The 21,045-nt window shown below is 41.5% G+C and overlaps 2 protein-coding genes across 9 annotated transcripts in view; both read right to left on the bottom strand.

Annotated features, from left to right (window-relative positions):
- Positions 1-21,045, bottom strand: part of LOC112430924 (uncharacterized) — a 193,813-nt gene that overhangs the window by 119,817 nt on the left and 52,951 nt on the right. The gene's annotated exons all lie outside the window — the stretch shown is intronic.
- The window catches only part of LOC112430920 (uncharacterized), a 54,793-nt gene that overhangs the window by 8,975 nt on the left and 24,773 nt on the right, over positions 1-21,045 (bottom strand). For 4 of the 8 annotated variants that reach the window (XR_013094843.1, XR_013094841.1, XR_013094854.1 and 1 more), the window contains one exon: positions 2,507-2,591. The exons of 2 other annotated variants lie outside the window; for them this stretch is intronic. Coding sequence is in view for 1 of the 6 variants with exons in the window: in XM_076878452.1 (XP_076734567.1) it covers positions 2,507-2,588 (82 nt within the window). In the remaining 5 variants the exon portion in view is untranslated. 2 more of the 8 variants (XM_024799433.2, XM_076878447.1) reach the window with 2 other exon arrangements.

Raw genomic sequence — 21,045 nt, 5'->3', positions numbered from 1 at the left:
ATTTTAACAGTGGTTGACAACTAACTAAAAAGTCATGGTTTAGGATGTATCTTATCTGACTTTGGTATGGACTGCCTTAAAAGGTCGGTGGATCAGTGTAATGAAGTCTTGACCATCACATCTGTATGCGTCCAAAGCATGAAAGTCTACCTCATCCCCAGGCTTGAATATCAACAGATCATCAGTCTCTCTGATGTGGTATGATTGAAGGTGTCTTATAAACTCCAGTGTTGTGAAAAGTCTTCCAACAAGAAACCAGTTGGCCCTGATATACACAATCAGGACTATTTTCACAAACAGTGGAATTTGCTCTGCATGCACAAGTTCCAAAATGAAGAAATCTCCAACTGCATATTTTACAGAGTTTAAAATGATGCATTTACTTGTCCAGAGTTTCTCATCCACAGTAACGGCTGTCTCCAAGTTTTGCAAACAAATCTGCAAGTTCACTGGAAGTTCTTGAAGTGATAAGTTATTAACGGCTGCTTGTGTATGATCGCTCCTGATGATCCGTTCAGGCTGCTACTCCCAGCATTGACGAAGCTGATTCCTCTTTGCCAAAGTCTGACAAATATTAATATAGTTATTGGTGATTCTTGCTACTGTCTTGAAATATTGATGTCTGGCTTCAAACCTCATGCACCAATGAGAGCGGAGTGACCCATAATCAAGGATGAGCCGAGGATAATGTAGCAGAAAATGCAGCTTGGGTGTAAACACACCAGGAAACAGATTCTTGAAATCTGTCAAAAAGTAAGTGATCAGTTCATGTAGATTACTAATCCAGTCAGTGCTGATGGTTGGACCAAGAATAATCTCTCCTATTTCTCGAACCAAAAGATAAAGCTGCCAAAACTTGTTACCCTTTTCAATCCTGGAGCCTATGAGGAAAGGCAGAGTCCTAAATAATGTCCATTTCTCAACAGCAGTTCCAGAGATATTTCCATCCAGTGCTACCTTCTCAGATATTAGAGCAGGTTTGGAGGTGCAGTCATTCTGTCCAAAACTAAAAGTCCTTATGCTGTCATTCACCTCTTGGATAGTAACGGTTTTGTCCTTGTGCAAGGCTTTTAAAACAGACTTCAAAACAAGAGGAATGACCCCCTCAAGAAAATCATGCATTACATCAGGTGGGAATGCATTTGTGGTATCAAAATATGACAGCTTGTTGAAGGCACATGGGCCAGTTACACCATACACTGACCTACAGTGGGGGTCATCTTCAACACATTGCAGATGGTATGCATGAACAGTCTTTGTTCTAAGAACACAATCTCCCTCACTAATGATCCTAGACAGGTCCTTGTAATGACACATACAAAACCTGCATATTCTACCATTACTGAATGAGCAGCTAAAACCTGCAAGTGTGTGAGAGGTTAGATTGTCTGCAGATATTGTGGCCAGACCACCTTTGATGCAGTACTGTCTGTCTTCAAATTTTAATCGTAATCCACGTTCTTGCAAAACCTGTAGGTCACAAATTAATGGTTCTAATATTTTCTCAAATCCATATGTTTTCACCAATCTATGTTTGACAAGTATCAACAGATGAATATGTCTTAAAACAGATCTGTCGTTTGGTGGAATATTTCCCAAAGTAAAATAAAATGCAGACACTTTATGTAGACGTTTCTTTGATCCTAATGGATTAGCAACTTCAAATTCATCACTGTACAACTGAATTCTCAAATGTGGGTTGTCTGTGTTAAAAAAAATCACTTTCTTTGTAAATTTTCCCATCACTAAAATCTGTTAAGGTTTCAGGAGCACGGGACTCTGGCCTAAAAAATTGTCTTAAAATGTTAGGATCATTACATATTAATTCTAAGACTTTTAGAAGTGGAATATACTGAAAAGTGTCCTGTTTCCCAGTAAAAGGATCTATCCCCAGGATACATTCAACAGGTTCAATCAAGTTTAATTTCTCAACACAGTATCTGTCTAGTTGATATGTGTTGCTGACTGCAGTGAAGCAATGTTCTACCAAACTATTGTCATCAATATAATGAAAACTTGATATATCAAAATTAAGAGTCTGCAAACATTTAGAAAATATCTCCCTATAGTTTTCAATAAAATACTTGAAAATTGACTCTACTTCACTAATAACAAATGTTTGAACTTTTCTATTTACAATACTTTTCTCTTGGAGATTCAAGGAAAACAATGCCAGTTGTTTTCTCACAGTCTCCGTAAAGTTCTCTACAAGTTCACTCAGAGTTCGTTCAGATGATTGGGGAAATTCAACAGTTTCCTGGATGACAGGGTCACAGTCTGGGGCAGACTCTAATCCTTGTTTCTGATATTTATGTTTCTTCCTTATGTGATTTTTCAAAGATTTCACAGACAAAAACTTTCTGGGACAGTCTTCTAGTCCGCAGACAATGAAGAATCCACATTCACTTTCATGGTATATCTGTTGATGTTTCAGCAGTTTTTCATATGTTGGTTTTCTTGTGGAGCACCGTGGACACTGATATAGCACATCCATAGAAATGCTCACCTACAAAGACCTGTTGATAATCTGCCAATTCATTTTCCCCAAGCCAAAGAGATACTTCTCCAACAGTCCACTGCTGAGCCATGATCTATTAAAACAAAACAAAATGCCATTACATTGTTTTATTCTGTGACATCAAAAACTTATTTATTTATTTTTTGTTCATTCATTTTCCAAGCCGCTTTATCATCATAAGGATCGGAGGAGTGCTGGAGCCTATCCCAGCTGTTTTTTTTAGGCGGGGTAGACCCTGGACAGGTTGCCAGTCCATGGCAGGGTCGTCATTCAGATATGTATGTTTGGATTGTGGGTGGAAACCCACACAGAAACAGGGAGAACATGCAAACTCCACACAAAAAGGCACCATGTTGACCCCGGGAATTGAACAGAGTCTTTCTAGCTGTGAGGCAGCAGCGCTAACCACTGTACCACCGTTTATTCTAACTTTTAAGCCTTCTTCAGATAAATATTGAATATTTTATGCTTTGGATTATCTGGTCTTGTTAGTATAATGACCTCTTTTTTTGCCTAATATATGATGTTCAATAAATGAAATGTACATAATTTTTTTTAACTATAATAAAAACGGACATTATCTTGGTAACATCAAATGACTGGAGCATAATTTGTCATATATATATATGTATATATATATACACATTTATATTAGGGGTGCAACGATATTCGTATCGATATTGAACCGTTCGATACAGTGCTTTCGGTTCGGTACGCATATGTATCGAACAATACAACATTTGTAATTTATTTGATCAACTTTCCTTCTGACGATGCTGTCTGTGTTGAGCGCTCAGTGAATCGGCGTTCGACTACTCCGCCTAGGCTGCACTGTCGAGCGCAGATCCACTGAGCGCTCAACACAGACAGCATCATCAGAAGGAAGAGCGCTGGGAAAGCTAGCGAGACAGAAGTTAAGCTCTCCTTGTAACATGGACCTCCCCCACCTTCATTCAGATGTGGTGTTTGGAATTATTTTGGTTTTCATGTGACGTATGACCCTGAAGGTAAGCGAGTCATGGACTAAAGTAAAACAGTATGTTGGATGTGCCATGCAATGCTCAATTACATGGGTGGGAACTAGTGTGTTAGCGCAGTTAGCTCGTTAACGTGTTGGCCGTCTAGCCCCATGCACGGGGCGATCGGCGGTAGCTCGTTAATGGAGATTTGCCGTGTTGTGGCATTAAGGTCATTTCAACGAGATTAACCTGAAAGCACTAGTGGGAACACAACGAATATGACTGCACATTTACGCCGACATCATCCTAGTGCAAAGACAAAAACAACAAGCATGCTACTAACTTTAGCCGAGTCATTTAGACAGCTGTTAGCACATGATTCTCCTTATGCTGCTGAGAATATAGCCCAGAAGAAGCGGATAGTATAGCTTTTATTTTGGAAAGAGACATTTCTCTGTAATAAACTCTCTTCCCCAAAGATGAGTGATTCCTCAATCAGATACAGGGCTCGCAATATCGCTAGCCCGACGTCCTGGGGCTAGCGATTTTTTCAGATGGGCTACCCTGCCCGTCGGGCTATTGTAGGAAGGAAAAATATATGTCAATGCTTTTGCATTCTTTCAGAAATGTAGCTGGGTAATTATGTCATTGGCATCGGTGAGCCACTGTCAATATGTGACATATTGAAATCGCGTTTGAATTTGCGCTTGTTTTTTTGCTTTCACTTTATAATCGTGCAACTGTGTATAGAGAGCGACAGCACTGATCTGTGAGTGATGATAATTTGTGCACCAATTCCTCTGACATCGTCTTATTAATCGTTAGCTTACTATCCAAACATGACAAGTGAAATCTCCCGCAGCAAGCTTAAACATGTGAGAGGTTGATCGCGCAGAGAATCGCTGAGCTTATGTGAGTGCGTGTGTAAAAGCAGCATGATATATATTTTAGTTCTGCTGAGCCAATTAAGACAGGTCAGGGTGAAGAAGTGACAGCCAAAGAAAAGCTTACCACAAAACGGAGAAGTTATGACAAATCAGACTATAAGGCAAAAAGAAAGTGCAGCTTTATGGTTTCATGGACAAAATAATTTCTGTGGCTGCAATATGACGAGCTAAATAACCAGGGCTGCACATAAGTGGTCCGCAGGTGCGCATTCGCTGTCAAAATAAAAAACGCGCACAAGGGTTAGGGTTAAATTTAAAAACTGTACTTTTGAGTTAAAATATATATTTATACTTTTAATAAATGACAAATTAAAAAGGCATGAACATTTTTTTGTATCGAAAAAATATCGAACCGTGACACCAAAGTATTGATTGATTGATTGATTGAATCTTTATTTTGAACATGTTGAAAAAGTATAAAAAAAAAATAGAATTAAAAGAGACAAATGAACAAAGCAAACAAAAGGAAAACGAGCAACCACAACTCCAAATAACGTCCATGTTCAAAAAGGAGCAGGAAGAAGCATAAGCTTATTTAATCCCACCCCTTTTCCACTATCTAGTATCAATAGACTACAGAAATACCTCCTTGTAATTACATTATATGTTATGTGTAATTTTTTTTTTAATATATACACATATATGTTTCTATCTATCCATACCTACGTATATACACACATACGCACATATACACATTTTCAATAACCCCATTAACACCTGAAGGATACACAACCTACAATTTTATATATATTTTATATATATATATATATATATATATATACATATACATATATATACATATATACATATATATACATATATACATATATATACATATATACATATATATACATATATACATATATATATATATACATATATATATATATATATATATATATATATATATATATATATATACATACATATATATACATATACATATATATATACATATATATACATATATATACATATACATATATATATATATATATACATATACATATATAAAAAAAAAACAAAAAAAAAAAACACCCAGCACGCCCCTGCGGGCGGTTTATCCTTCAAGCTCGGGTCCTCTACCAGAGGCCTGGGAGCTTGAGGGTCCTGCGCAGTATCTTAGCTGTTCCCAGGACTGCGCTCTTCTGGACAGAGATCTCCGATGTTGTTCCCGGGATCTGCTGGAGCCACTCGCCTATCTTGGGAGTCACCGCACCTAGTGCTCCGATTACCACGGGGACCACCGTTACCTTCACCCTCCACATCCTCTCGAGCTCTTCTCTGAGCCCTTGGTATTTCTCCAGCTTCTCGTGTTCCTTCTTCCTGATATTGCTGTCATTCGGAACCGCTACATCGATCACTACGGCCGTCTTCTTCTGTTTGTCTACCACCACTATGTCCGGTTGGTTAGCCACCACCATTTTGTCCGTCTGTATCTGGAAGTCCCACAGGATCTTAGCTCGGTCATTCTCCACCACCCTTGGGGGCATCTCCCATTTTGACCTCGGGACTTCCAGGTTATACTCGGCACAGATGTTCCTGTACACTATGCCGGCCACTTGGTTATGGCGTTCCATGTATGCCTTGCCTGCTAGCATCTTGCACCCTGCTGTTATGTGCTGGATTGTCTCTGGGGCATCTTTACACAGCCTGCACCTGGGGTCTTGCCTGGTGTGATAGACCCCAGCCTCTATGGATCTTGTGCTCAGAGCTTGTTCTTGTGCTGCCATGATTAGTGCCTCTGTGCTGTCTTTCAGTCCAGCTTTGTCCAGCCACTGGTAGGATTTCTGGATATCAGCCACCTCCTCTATCTGCCGGTGGTACATACCGTGCAGGGGCCTGTCCTTCCATGCTGGTTCCTCGTCTCCCTTCTCTTTCTTGGGTTTCTGCTGCCTGAGGTATTCACTGAGCACTCGGTCAGTTGGGGACATCTTCCCAATGTATTCTTGGATGTTCGTTGTCTCATCCTGGACTGTGGTGCTGACACTCACCAGTCCCCGGCCCCCTTCCTTCCGCTTAGCGTACAGCCTCAGGGTGCTGGACTTGGGGTGAAACCCTCCATGCATGGTAAGGAGCTTTCTTGTCTTTATGTCAGTGGCTTCTATCTCCTCCTTTGGCCAGCCTATTACCCCAGCAGGGTACCTGATCACGGGCAGGGCGTACGTGTTGATGGCCCGGATCTTGTTCTTACCATTCAGCTGACTCCTCAGGACTTGCCTGACCCTCTGCAGGTACTTGGTGGTTGCAGCTTTTCTAGCGGCCTCTTCATGGTTCCCATTCGCCTGCGGGATCCCCAAGTACTTGTAACTGTCCTCTATGTCTGCAATGTTGCCTTCTGGTAGTTCAATCCCCTCAGTTCTGACTACCTTCCCTCTCTTTGTTACCATCCGACTACACTTCTCCAGTCCGAATGACATTCCAATGTCATTGCTGTATAGCCTGGTAGTGTGGATCAGTGAATCGATGTCTCGTTCACTCTTGGCATACAGCTTGATGTCATCCATGTACAGGAGGTGGCTGACAACTGCTCCGTTCCGTAGTCGGTATCCGTAGCCAGTCTTGTTAATGATCTCACTGAGGGGGTTCAGGCCTATGCAGAACAGCAGTGGGGACAGAGCATCTCCTTGGTAGATCCCGCACTTGATGGTGACTTGAGCTATGGGCTTGGAGTTGGCCTCTAGTGTTGTACGCCACATCCCCATTGAGTTCCTGATGAAGGCTCTTAGGGTCCCATTGATCTTGTACAATTCTAGGCATTCCAGTATCCAGCTGTGGGGCATTGAGTCATAGGCCTTCTTGTAATCAATCCAGGCAGTGCACAGGTTGGTCAGTCTGGTCTTGCAGTCTCGGCTGATTGTTCTGTCTACCAGTAGCTGGTGTTTTGCGCCTCTGGTATTCTTGCCAATTCCTTTCTGTGTCCCGCTCATGTATTGACCCATGTGCCTGTTCATCTTAGCCGATATGATGCCTGACAGGAGCTTCCATGTAGTACTGAGGCAGGTTATTGGTCGGTAGTTGGAGGGGACCGGTCCCTTCTTGGGGTCCTTGGGGATCAGGACCGTCCGGCCTTCAGTTAGCCATTCCGGGTGTATCTCGTTAACTAGCAGCTGGTTCATTTGTGCTGCCAGACGCTCGTGGAGTGCAGTTAGCTTCTTCAGCCAGTAGGCGTGAACCATGTCGGGCCCTGGTGCTGTCCAACTCTTCATACTGGAGACCCTTTCTTGGATATCTGCCACTGTGATGGTTACTGGACCCTGTTCAGGGAGGTCGCTGTGGTCTGCCCTCAGATCCTCTAGCCACTGAGCATTGCCGTTATGGGTTGCATCCTTCTCCCATATGCTCTTCCAGTATTGCTCCGTCTCCAGCCTTGGTGGTGCTGTTCTCTTATTGTTCCCTTGCCACTGAGAGTACACCTTTGCTGGTTCTGTGGAGAACAGATCTATATATACAGATCTATATATATACATATACATATATATATATACACACATATATATATATATATATATACACATATATATACACATATACACATACATATATACCCATACCAACAAACCCGTGCATGCGCACACCCATGAAAATATTAGACAAGAACACCCTATCAAATCTCTACCTTTTCCCTGTACCCTGTAAAAACCATATCCTTAAACCGCTTTTTAAACTGCGCCATGCTTGGACATTGCTTCATATCTTTACTTAGTCTGTTCCACAGCTTCACTCCACACACAGAGATGCAAAAACTTTTTAATGTTGTACGGATACGAGGATGTTTTAAATTTAATTCCCCCCTCAAATTGTATCCCCGTTCCCTTTTAGAAAACATTTTTAGAATATTGTCAGGAAGCAGGTTATTTATTGCTTTATATATAATTTGTGCTGTGAGAAAATGAACCAGATCTGTGAATTTTAGAATTTTTGATTTTAAGAATAGTGGATTTGTATGATCTCTGTAACCAGTTTTATGGATTATCCTTATGGCCCTTTTTTGTAATATAAAGATTGATGATAGCGAACATTTGTAAGTATTGCCCCAAACCTCTGCACAGTAATTCAAATACGGTGCAATCAGGGAACAATAGAGAATGTGGAGTGATTTGTGGTCCAGAATGTGTTTTACTTTACTCAAGATTGAGACACTTCTTGAAATTTTGTTATGTATATGATTTATATGAGACTTCCAGTTTAATTTATCATCTATAATCACACCAAGAAACTTATGTTCAAGTACTCTTTCAATTTCCACACCATCTACATGAATCTGCACTTGTGCATTTCTAAGGGAATTCCCAAATAAGATAATTTTAGTTTTACTTAGATTTAGCGATAGTTTGTTCCTGTTAAACCATTTTTTAATTTTGCACATTTCTGAAGTAATTGTATCCAGCAGCTCCTTTAGATTCCCCCCAGAACAGAAAATATTTGTGTCATCTGCAAATAATACTAATTTTAATATATCAGATGCCTTACAAATATCATTTATATAAATAATAAATAATTTTGGACCCAGTACAGAGCCTTGTGGAACACCACAAGCAATGTCCAAGCATGATGAGGAATGGACACCCAGCTTCACAAATTGTTTCCGGTCACTTAAATAATTTTTCACCCATTGCAGTACAACCCCCCTAATCCCATACCGTTCCAGTTTATTAATTAATATGTCATGATTGATTGTGTCGAATGCTTTCTTGAGATCCAGAAATACTCCAGCTGCATACTGTTTCTGATCTATAGCATTCGTAATCTCCTCAATTGATTCGATTAATGCCAGAGATGTTGATCTTTTTGATCTGAATCCATATTGACTGTCAGAGAGTAATTTATATTTATCTAAGAATTTGTCTAATCGTTTATTAAACAGGTTTTCTAGGATTTTGGAGAATTGTGGTAGTAAAGAAACAGGCCTGTAATTTGTGAAGTGGCGTCTATCCCCGGTTTTATACAGCGGCACAACTTTAGCTATTTTCATTTTGTTTGGCACTTTTCCCGTCTGAAATGATAAGTTGCAAATATATGTTAGAGGTCCTACAATTCCTTCAATCACCTTCTTGACGATTTTCATGTCAATATCATTACAATCAGTGGATGTTTTATATTTACACATGTGTACAATGTCAATTATTTCTTTTTCCTCCACTGATGTGAAGAACATTGAGTTAGGGTTCCTATCAATCAGGTTTTCACTACATTCTACTGATGGCAGTGACTCAGGAATTTGTTCTGCCAGTTTTGGTCCAATATTTACAAAATAATGATTAAAGCTGTTGACCTTATCAGCAGTGTTTTCCATAATATTGCCATTATCGATAAAGTATTGTGGATAACTTTGTTGTCCAGAATTATTTTTAATGATACCGTTTAAAACATCCCATATTCCTTTCATATTATGTTTATTGTTGTTCAATATTTTACGATAATACTCCTTTCTACATACACGTATAATATTGGTCAACTTATTTTTGTATTTTTTATATTTATTTTCAGCTTCTTTTGTTCTTTGTTTTAGGTATTCCCTATAGAGTGTATTTTTCTTTTTACATGCATTTTGTAAACCCTTAGTGAGCCATGGTCTATCTGAATATTTGTGCTTTCTGTTGTATTTTATTGTTGGACAGTTTTTATCGTACAACTCCATGAATATTCTTAAAAATATTCCATATGCAATATCAATATCAGCTTCTTTGTACACCTTGTCCCGTCTGTATCTCAGTTGTTCTTCATGCTGATTTTTCTTATAATTAGTGTCATAAACTGCAAAAACTGGTAGGTGATCACTGATGTCATTAATTAATATTCCGCTCACAATGTTGTTTTCCATATTGTTAGTGAAAATATTGTCAAGTAAGGTGGCACAATGTGGTGTAATTCTGCTAGGCCTGGTTATTTTAGGATGTAAACTCAAACTGTACATAGTGTTTAGGAATTCGTCGGTCATTTTATGCTTTTTTGGATTCAACAGGTCAATATTAAAATCACCACAGATAAACATAACTTTTTGATTTGTTTTAGAGACTATTTCCTCTATGAAGTCATTAAATACTTGAATACTAGAGCCAGGTGTTCTATATATACAGCTAATTATTACATTTTTTTCTTTTTCCTTATAAATTTCAATTGTTATACATTCTAGTAAATTATCAATTACAGTTGTCATACTTTCTACCACCTTGTAGTTTAGGTTTTTATCCACATACACAGCTACTCCCCCTCCACTCTTGTTCCTTCTATTTACAAAATTCACTTCATATCCCTCCAGTCCAAAGTCCATTCCTTTCTCCGCATTGATCCATGTTTCAGAAATGGCAATAATTCCAAATGGATTTGTCAACTCATTTAGATATTCCTTTATATTGTTGAAGTTGGCATACAGACTTCTGCTATTAAAATGGATTATTGATCATTTATTTTCCGTGTTGATGGTGTGCTTAAACTGTTCATCAGTGAAGTAGCAGCAGTTACAGCTGATGTTGTAGAAGAAATTATTTTCCGGGTCTATATCCTTTTCTAAGTCTAGATCATTATGGTCTGTGTATCGAAATGTTCTCAGTTCCAGATTATCATAAAGAGAATTCCAATGAGTCATGTTGATATTGTTGCCGGATGCAGATGAAGCTCTTTTGGACTGTGCCATGTGTTGTGTTGTGTGTCACGTCACATGTGTATTCATACCTCCAGAGTAAGTTGACCTCAGTATTTGTCCAGCTCTTCCATATTTCTGATGACCAACACTTTGGCTTGTTCCGGTGTTCCATTGAGTTTAATGAATACTTTGCAGTTGGTGGTCCATGTATTTTGAATTTTTCCCTGTTTCTTCAAGTAACGTGCTTTCCTGGCAATGTCCGCATTTCTTTTTATCAGATGTTCGTTCATGAAGACATCGGATCCTTTCAGTTTCCTTCCTTGTTTTAACAGTGCTGTTTTCTGTTTTCTGTTTGCAAATCTCACAATGATGGCTGGTTTGTTACTGTCATTTTTTCGGGGTAGAGGGTGGCAAGCCTCAATGTTGTTATAATCCACTTCCACACCTTTGGACCGTAGAAAGGTAACCACTTGATGCTCCGTGGAGTTGACATCTTCCTCTCCTGGCCCTCCTACATTATCAGTGGCGACCGCCCGGGCGTATGACCGGGGTTTGATGCGAAGCCCCGTGATGATAACATCGTTCATCCGGGTGTACTGCTCCAAATCCGCCACTCTGTTCTCCAGGTACGCCAGCCGCCGATCCTTCTCGGCGTTCTGGATGCGGAGAGCCTTAACTTCCTCGACCAGGTCCAGGATGGCTTTCTGCTGCAGTTTGACAGTAGAAATCTCCTCTGTCATAAACTCCAGCGACTTCTTAATATCGTCTCCTTCCTCGGCTGACAGAACTTTTTTCGGGCCCATGCTGAGAGACGCTCTCGTAGCTTTGCCGTGACGACCGGCTAGCTACTTCCCAGAATCCTTTCTTCCCAGAATGTGTGTATATATATATATATATATATATATATGTATATATATATATATATATATATATATATATATATATATATATAGAGAGAGAGAGAGAGAGAGAGAGAGAGAGAGAGAGAGAGAGAGAGAGAGAGAGAGAGCGAGCGAGAGATCTGATATAGATCAGTATCTGAATCTGTCTAATATCCCCCGAATGAATTGCTAATTTATAAATTCACCATATTCATAAACGGCTTAATAATAAATTCTATATTCTGTTACCACATTATTTGTGATCAGTGGGTTTGCAGGGTGGGTGTTGGGGGTCTTTAGGCTTTGGCCCCCACCCCTGCCACCAGAATATTTTTAAGCAAGTGTTTCTAACTTTAATTTGAATATTCAGTATTCCACCATCTGCCCCTCCCCCCCCTGCACACAAACAAAACACACAGTTTAATTCACTCCCTCATTAAAGTGAATATTATTTATGCCATTTTACACCAACAAACTCAGATAGCTAAGGATGAAGAACCTTTTGTTCTTTAAAGAACCATTTGTAATAGCTAAAGAACCATCTTCAAAATAAAAAGGTTCTTTGACGTATGATGGTTCTTTAAAGAACCATAGAGACATCAGAAGAACCATTTAAGAACCCAAATTTTTCTGAGAGTGGCTGCCAGTAAAAGTAGTCACCTGTGATCTTTAAAATGGCCCTGATGTGTGCTGCTGTTTTTAACTTTCAACAATTCTTTGCTGCCACTGTGAATATGAATGTGGTCTTTGCCTAATTAAATAAATGTTACACTGACTCACTGCTTCATCTTTTGGTACAAACTGGCATTACATGGAAGTACAGCCCAAAACCAGGTTAGCTTGAGTTTCTTTTTTCTGGACATAAAGTCATAGTAGGTGTTGTTTCAAAGCTGGTGGACAGATTTAGTTCATTTTGGAAGTTTTAAGAGCAACTGCTGTGAAAATATTTGCAGCTTTGGGAGAAAATGATTTAAGAGAAGATTTTACCTCAGCAAAAGATTAAATATGAATGAAGGATTGAAATTTAACTTAGGTAACACATAAAATGAATACAACTACTAAACACTACTGTGTCCTAAGGAAACAAAGACTATAATGTAACAGGGATAACATTTTAGAGAATTAAAATCTCTAAAAGGAAAAATAATAAACTTGATATAAACTTGATACATGCAGCTTCCTAAATGTAACATTCAGGATTATTCACTGCAGGTCCAGAAATCAGAGTACCTCATCAGATCCAAGTGTGACATCAGCTGACACTCTTTACAGGAGATTCCATCTGAACTCTGTGGAGCCTGATCTCAAGGTTTTTAAGTCTGAGCCTGAAACCAGAAGAGGATCTTTCTCTCTCTTCAGATTCATTGTGATCCAGTGTTAAGAAATATACTCTAAAACACTTCTTCAGTAAAGACTCAGAGAAGAGAAACACACAGAACTTCTTGCTAGCAAGGGCAGCTTCCAGCACTGAGGCTCGCACTGAGAAACTGCCCTGGTCTTTATTTATACTTCAGGGAGCGTTTGTTCCTTACATTGGAATGTGGAGGTGTGTGTGTGTGTGTGTGTGTGTGTGTGTGTGTGTGTGTGTGTGTGTGTGTGTGTGTGTGTGTGTGTGTGTGTGTGTGTGGTCGTCAGAGTGTGGCCCCATAAACTACTTCCCTTAACCTGCTGGTCTGGAAAATCCAACAGTTCATCTATATGTAAAAAAGCACTTAAATTAAAACTGACATAGCAACGTTAATCCTACCGTAAAACAATAAGACAAGGTACGACCGCTCTCGTGCTCCTAGGAGGTGGGGGTGAACACCCTAGAATGTTACAGACCTCCTAGGATGAGACATTCTTTCAATATGCCACCAACTATATACTTCTACACAAAAATGATTACATGCAGCATTCTACCATATGCAAACTTATATCATTGAAAGATTATACTGACTAGTAAGCACAATTTTCCTATTAACATCCAGTGGTTTCAGTCCTGCATGATCAGACTGATGTTTGCACAGAGCAGATAATGAAGTGAATGTCTTTGCACATTGGTAACAGTGAAACAGTTTATTTACAGCTTGGGATCGTTTGTGTTTGGAGTATGAACTGAGATTCCTGAAGCTCTTGTCACACTGGTCACAGCTGAAGTTCACTTCCATGTGTGTACGTTCAAGTTTGTTACTATCACCTAGAGCTGGGCGATATAAGATTTTTTCATATCACGATATGTTTTTTTCATTTCAGGCGATAACGATATCTATCACGATATAAGCCAAATAACTATATTTGTAAGATTTAAATGTGCCGTTGCTCACAAGTAAAATGTGAAATAATCAGCAGCTTGTTTTTATTTAAATATTTATTTCCCATAATAAGTTCAACAGGGTAGATGTACTTAAGGAACATGAGACTTTTTCAGATAAATAAAGGCAAATATTGCAAACTACACAAAAGGCAGCCGCTAAAGCGTTTAAGTTTCAAAATAGAACAAACAAAACAGACTACTAAACTGTCAATTCCACTTAGAAACAAAATATTAATTCTAAAAATAGTTTCTTTTACAGAAGAACAGACAAAACTGACTAACTTTTGTCAATATCAAATAAACTGAGAACTAAAAGGAAATTCTCAATCTCTCCTTGTTGTATAGCTTAGCTTTTCAAACAGTTTTAACAGTTACTTTAGTATGGCAAAAGCCGAATGACGAATTAGTGCTTCAAGTCAGAGACTGAGGCTACGTCCACACGTACACGGGTATTTTTGAAAACTGAGATTTTCCGTTTTCGGTTTAAAAAATAATCCCATCCACTCATAAAGGCAGAAATGAAGGAAAACGCTGCTATGAACATGTCAAAGCAGCAGGTGGAGCTAGATTCCTAACCGTGCAGAAATGTTGGCCAATCAGAAGTCTAGAAGCCTCGGTGGGAAAAAGTAAACAAAGCTGGGGCATAGAAGCAGAACCGAGTCGTATGTGTGGACGGACAGTAACTGTGTGCAAGCAATTAAACACTGCAGAGAGTAGAATTAACAGTATTGTAGAAATTCATTTCTTTTTTTTCTTCTTTTTTTTTTTTTTGGCCTGTCCCGTTTGGCTCTTTTGCCATCAGAATTGTTGTCTAAAGGCAAAGAAAGATGCCCAACGGATTTACTTTACCAAACTGACCATCCCAGCCTTGCCGTAATGGTCCATTTGATTCACCTTTTATTGTTTATTTTATTTTCACTTACTGAATACGGGACAGACTTGACTGGGGGAAAGAAGGGGAGAAAGAAAGAGGGAAAGAGAAACAGCTGAGAAGAGGGACGGGGGAGAAGGGCAAAAGACAAAAACCAACAGAACGGGCAGAGAAAAAAAATGCATATATCAATCACCTGGATCACCTGCTGAGAAAGAAAAAAAGAAAGCAAGCAGAAGAGAACAAGAGTAATAGAATAAACAACATCACAATGATATATGGGAATATGACAGTAAATACTAAATGTTAAACATTATTGTGCAGCACATAAGATCAACAGAACACAGTGTGCTTTGAGGTAGGAGCCAAAAAGGGTGTAGTTTGTGGGTGTGATCACCCGTGTGTATACCTGTGAGCATGGACGCACTTGTTTTTTGTTTTTTAAAAGGTTCCTTCATGTAATAATCTGCTAGAGGGTGTGGGGGGGCCACAGCCCCGTTCTCCAGGGCGTGAAGCAGGTGTGGAGGAGATCAAAACTCCAGACATCCAGAGGCCCCCAGAACACAAGAGACCAAGGAAGACCAACAGAGGGGCAGCTGCGCCACTGTCCCGGAAAGAGCTGAGGAGAGTCCCAGATGAGGGCTCACTCAGCAGCCGCGGAGCAGAAGCCAGGGGGAGTTGCAGTGACGCGCCCGTGAGCTCCGCCGGCAGCCAGCTGCGCCTGAGTGACCGAGCCCCAGGCCGAGAGGCCGGGGGCACCCCACCTCCGAAGTGGCCCGAGCGAGCCCCAGGCTCCAGGCCCCGATAAGCGGCCGCCAAGGAGTGAGCCGGTGTGTACCCGGACGCCCATCCCCGGACACAAAGAACCACCAACGCACCGATGTCTGAGGGGGTCCGCCACTGGCAGGGGAAGTGGTGGTAGGGGGAGATAGGCCTCCAAACCTTGGAGGGCCTGAGATGTCCCCAGAGAGGTGGCGCCTGACACCCAACCTGACATATAGACACAGACATACAGGCACACACAGATACAAACATCCATTCCCACCCTCATGCTCTCATATGCACTTACTCCACACTCAACCAACGTGGAGACAGACATAAAGAGACGTTGTACACATGATCACACTCCCCAAGCGTACTCTACAAACCGGGTCTAGGTGCCCCCGCCCCTGGAGGGGGGAACTGCACCCAGACCCAGGTGGTGTTTCCCTTTTCCCTGCGGTGGGGGGAGGCAGACCGCCCCGACTCCGCAGCAGCAGGAAGGCTCCACACTCCAGACCGCAGTCGGACGGCCAACTCCTCCTCCTAGTCCTAGCCCCCCTGCTCCAGCAGGTTGCAGAGAACGGGGGTGAGAGAAGACTCCGAACCTCCCTCCACCCGCTCATTGTAATGTTGATGCATGTGTGTTCTAAGGTGCATTTAAAACCCAGGAGGGCTTGGAGCTACCTGCCAGAGAGCAGCAGGTAAGCGCATGGTCCCTCCTGCTAGCCCTCAATGTCTACGTGTATTTAAAATTGAGAGGTGGGCAACGATGCCAGGGGTGGGGTGTACACCCTGATGGTACTTTGGACTCCGTGTATCGTGCCCACCCCCAAGATCCTATATGTATGTGTAATGAGAGTGTGAGTAATGTGAATGTCTAAGTTGTGGGATAAAATTGAGGCAGAGGCAGCCAGAAGGGAACAGAGGGGGGGGTAGCCTCCTCTGCACCCTGGTGACATACCCCTACTCCAAGGCCCTGCATGTGTGGGTGGTTGTGGTGGAGCGGGAAGAGGGAGGCAGCTGGAGATGGGGAGGGAAGGAAGGGAGGGGCAAGTGACCCCTCCCTGGGGCCAGCTCCCCCGCTGACCCCAGTAGGCACCCCCATACTCCGCGACCCGCCAGGGAAAGGGGGCCCAGGCCCATCCAGACCGGGCCCAGTGCAGCAGCGCCGCCCGGCCCCACAGAGCCCGGGACAGTCCACCCAACCCCACCACAGAGAAAACTGCACCCACCCCACCATCCACTCATCTTCCAGACTACATAAGACAATAAACACCCAGGCTGAGATCTTCCTCCACCTCTCCTGTATCTCCCCCTCCTGCAGAGGCAGCTCCTGAGGAGAGGAAAGCTCCTGCAAGATGTGACAATCTCCCCCACCAGTTGAAGAGCCCCCCAGGTGGCTCGACGCACCGGCGGCACCCTGCTCCAGGGCTGGGCCCCCATTCACCCACCCGCCCACAACCCCGGCAACACACCAACCAGGACCCAAGCCCCCGAGGCCCGGTCCGGGTCCCAGCCCAGAGACGGAGCGCCCCCAGAACCTCACGCCCATCCCGGACCCACCCAGGGGCAGCCAGGCTACCAGGTCAGTAACCCACGTCCGTCAGCACAGACCCTCCCCTAGCCCCGCTGCACGCAGCCGCGAGGAAACAGTCACCGGAGAGCCAACAGAGCCCCTAACCGGACATGACTGCTACCCCGGGTTGAGCCCCCCAAGGAAGATGCCTCCGGGGAACCCCCCAACGCCCTAAGCCTGTCCCTACCCCCACACCAATCACAACAGTGAAGGCGGGACCAAACTATGACCCCCCACCCCCACTAGGTGATGGAGCTGATCAAAGGAGCCCAGAGCAATTGATCTGATGTGGTGGCAGAGGCTGTATCAAGACTAATGTAATCTAATAGATAATTTCTATATTGGTTAGAATTAAGATTATTTTTATTTTTCCAGTTCATGAGGACTGTTTTCTTGGCTATGCATAGGGCAGTGAAAACCATATGGGCGATATTCTTTTCTGAAGTGACATTATCTAAGCTGCCCAACAAACACACTAAGGGGGAAGTTGGAATGTTACATTTCAGACACTTCGATAAGTCTTCACATATCTCGCGCCAAAACTTCTGAACTGGTGGACAGAACCAAAGAGCGTGGATATAATTGTCCGGTGAATTGGTTTGGCAGTGTGAGCAGTTGTTGGTAGACGTAAAGCCCATCTTGAACATCCGATGACCTGTATAGTGCACTCTATGTAATATTTTGTATTGAATTAATTGAAGACTGGGATTTCTAATTAGATGAAAGGTTTTTAAGCAAATCTGAGACCAGAAGTTTAGGTCTAAGTTAACTGATAAATCCGCTTCCCATTTTGCAATAGGAAGTGATATTGATTCATCTGTTTTAGAAAGCATTCTGTATATTTTGGATAGTAATTTGGGGGGTTTAAGAGTAAGAAATTGAACCACACTTGGTGGTGTTTGTAGTTCAACTTGACCCGGTTTAAATTTCTTTTTTACTATGGATTTAATTTGTTGATATTCTAAAAATCTTTTCTTGTTGATCCCATATTGTGTAACTAGTCCGTCAAATGAAATAAATTCTGTTCCCTCTAGTATATGTTCTAAATATTTGATTCCTTTATCACTCCAATCTGAAAAGTTTATCATATTATTGTTTTGTAATATGTCAGGGTTGTTCCAGATAGGTGTACGTTTGCATGGGATTAATGAAGACGCCGTCAATTTTAGAAACTCCCACCATGCTGTCAGAGAAGAGCTGATGTTGATGCTTTTAAAGCATTCATGTCGTTGGATGTTTGAGCTGATAAATGGTAGGTCTGAGATCTCTAGATTATTGCAGAGTGCTTGTTCTACATCTAGCCAAGGTTCATCTAAGAGGGTGTGTTTTAGCCATCCTGAGATAAACTGAAGACTGTTGGCTAAGAAGTAGTGCTGAAAGTTAGGCAGTTCTAGTCCTCCTTTATCCTTGGTCTTTTGTAGTGTTTTTAAGCTTATACGTGGGGGTTTATTTTTCCAAAGGAATTTGGACATACATGAATCTAGAGATCTGAACCAATCTTGTGGCGGTTTAGTTGGGATCATTGAGAATAAATAATTTATTTTTGGTAAGACCATCATTTTTATAGCGGCAACCCTTCCCATGAGTGATATGGGTAGACATTTCCATCTAGCCAGATCATCTTCTACCTTCTTTAAAAGTGGGATATGGTTTAATTTAGTTAGATCTGCAAGCTTGGGAGAAACATTTATACCTAAATATTTTATATTTCCCGATTGCAGTGGTGTAGAAGAGGAATTATGGAAGGAGCAATTAATCGGTAGGACTGTAGATTTTGACCAGTTAATTGAGTAATCTGATATTCTTGCAAAAGAGTTTATCAATTCAATCACCCCAGAGATATTGGTTTGTGAATTTTGGAGAAAGAGTAACACATCATCCGCATAAAGGCTGATTTTATGTTCCACGTTCTTGCATTTTATGCCCTTAATTACTGAATTCTGTCTAATTGCTGCTGCTAGTGGTTCAATAAAAATTGCAAATAGTGAAGGGGAGAGTGGGCATCCCTGCCTGGTGCCCCTCAAGAGACAGAAGCTGGAGGATGTCTGGTCATTTGTTCTAACACAAGCTGTTGGGGAATTATATAATATTTTTAACCAGTTTATGAAAGAGGATCCAAAACAACATTTTCAGGGATTTCTATAAAACGTTGTATTCACCACAAATAAACCCATCTAAAAAAGAAATTGATCAGTTTTTGGACAACATAACTCTTCCAAAATTATTGGACACTCAAGCAATGGCACTGGATTCACCACTGACACCAGGTAAACTCCAGGAAGCCCTGATAAGTATGCACAATAATAAGGCTCCAGGTCCAGATGGCTTTCCTGCAGAATTCTACAAAGAATTCTGGTCGATTCTAGCACCAGTTTTCTACAGAACGTTGTTGGAAATTAAAGAAAAGGGCAGACTTCCATCAAATATGAATTCTGCAAACATTAATCTCCTGCTAAAACCAGGCAAAGACCCTGTATATCCCTCAAGCTATCGTCCAATATCCCTTATAAATGTAGACCTTAAAATAATCTGCAAAGCTCTCTCAAAGAGACTGGAGAAAATAACCCCCCTCTTAATTCATCCTGACCAAACTGGTTTCATAAAAGGTAGGCACTCATCAACAAATACACGTAGATTACTTAATTTGATAGACTACTCATACAGTAAAAACCTAGAAACTACAATATTCTCTTTAGACGCAGAAAAAGCATTTGACAGAGTTAACTGGAAATTTCTATTTGCAACTTTACACAAATTTGGTAGAAATTCATTTCACCGAAACAATAACGTGGCGCACAGTGTGACGCATGCACCAGTTTATTGTATTTCCAGACTTGCTTTCGGCACAATTTACAGTGCACGCTACTCTGTTTTTTGTCAGACTTGAAATAGCCGAAATACCTTCATACTACGGAACTTCTATGGCTCTTCCGTTCGACAATCTCTCCGGCATTGGAACCATCATCTGTTTTCTCTTCGGTAACCTTCGGTCACGCTCGGTTGATTTTTCTAGTTGGCACACTCATTTCCTCCATTACCCGCTTGGCTTGGCACTTGTGCTGTACGTAAAAAGTCACGCGACGTGACGCTGCGGCTGTGATTGGTTCGGCTCTGCGCTACTTAATTTGGATTGGCTGACCTTTTTTTTTTTTTTTTTTAAGAGGACAAGAGCGGCGAGGTCTATCGCGATAGTTTAATTTCTCTATCGAGTAAAAGTTATATCGCGATACATATTGTTATCGTTCTATCGCCCAGCTCTACTATGACCTGATTGTGACCAGCTTTTGTCACAGTGTCTGCACTTGTATGGTGTCTCTCCCGTGTGGATTCCCTTATGCTTTTTCATTGAACTTATTTCCAGTGGTGAAGGATGACCCACACTGGTCACAGATGTGCTTTTTGACCACACTGTGGAAGAGTTCATGTATTTTTAATGTACTTGGTGTGTGGAAGCCTCTCCCACATTCTTTGCAGTAGTTCACTTTGTCTCCAGTGTGGCTACGTTGATGTGGATTTAGGTCCCGTTGATGATTGGAAGTTTTTCCACAAAGATCACAGAGAAACTCTTTCCCACCACCACAGTGACGACAGGGTTGAGAAATGGATCCATGTGCGTCGCTCCACTTCTAAACAAAGACGTTGTAAGTCG

The sequence above is a fragment of the Maylandia zebra genome, linkage group LG3 (genome assembly GCF_041146795.1).
Source record: "Maylandia zebra isolate NMK-2024a linkage group LG3, Mzebra_GT3a, whole genome shotgun sequence".
Taxonomy (NCBI): Eukaryota; Metazoa; Chordata; class Actinopteri; order Cichliformes; family Cichlidae; genus Maylandia; species Maylandia zebra.
The sequence above is the reverse complement of the archived record's forward strand: the minus strand, read 5'-3'. Positions and strand labels throughout refer to the sequence as shown.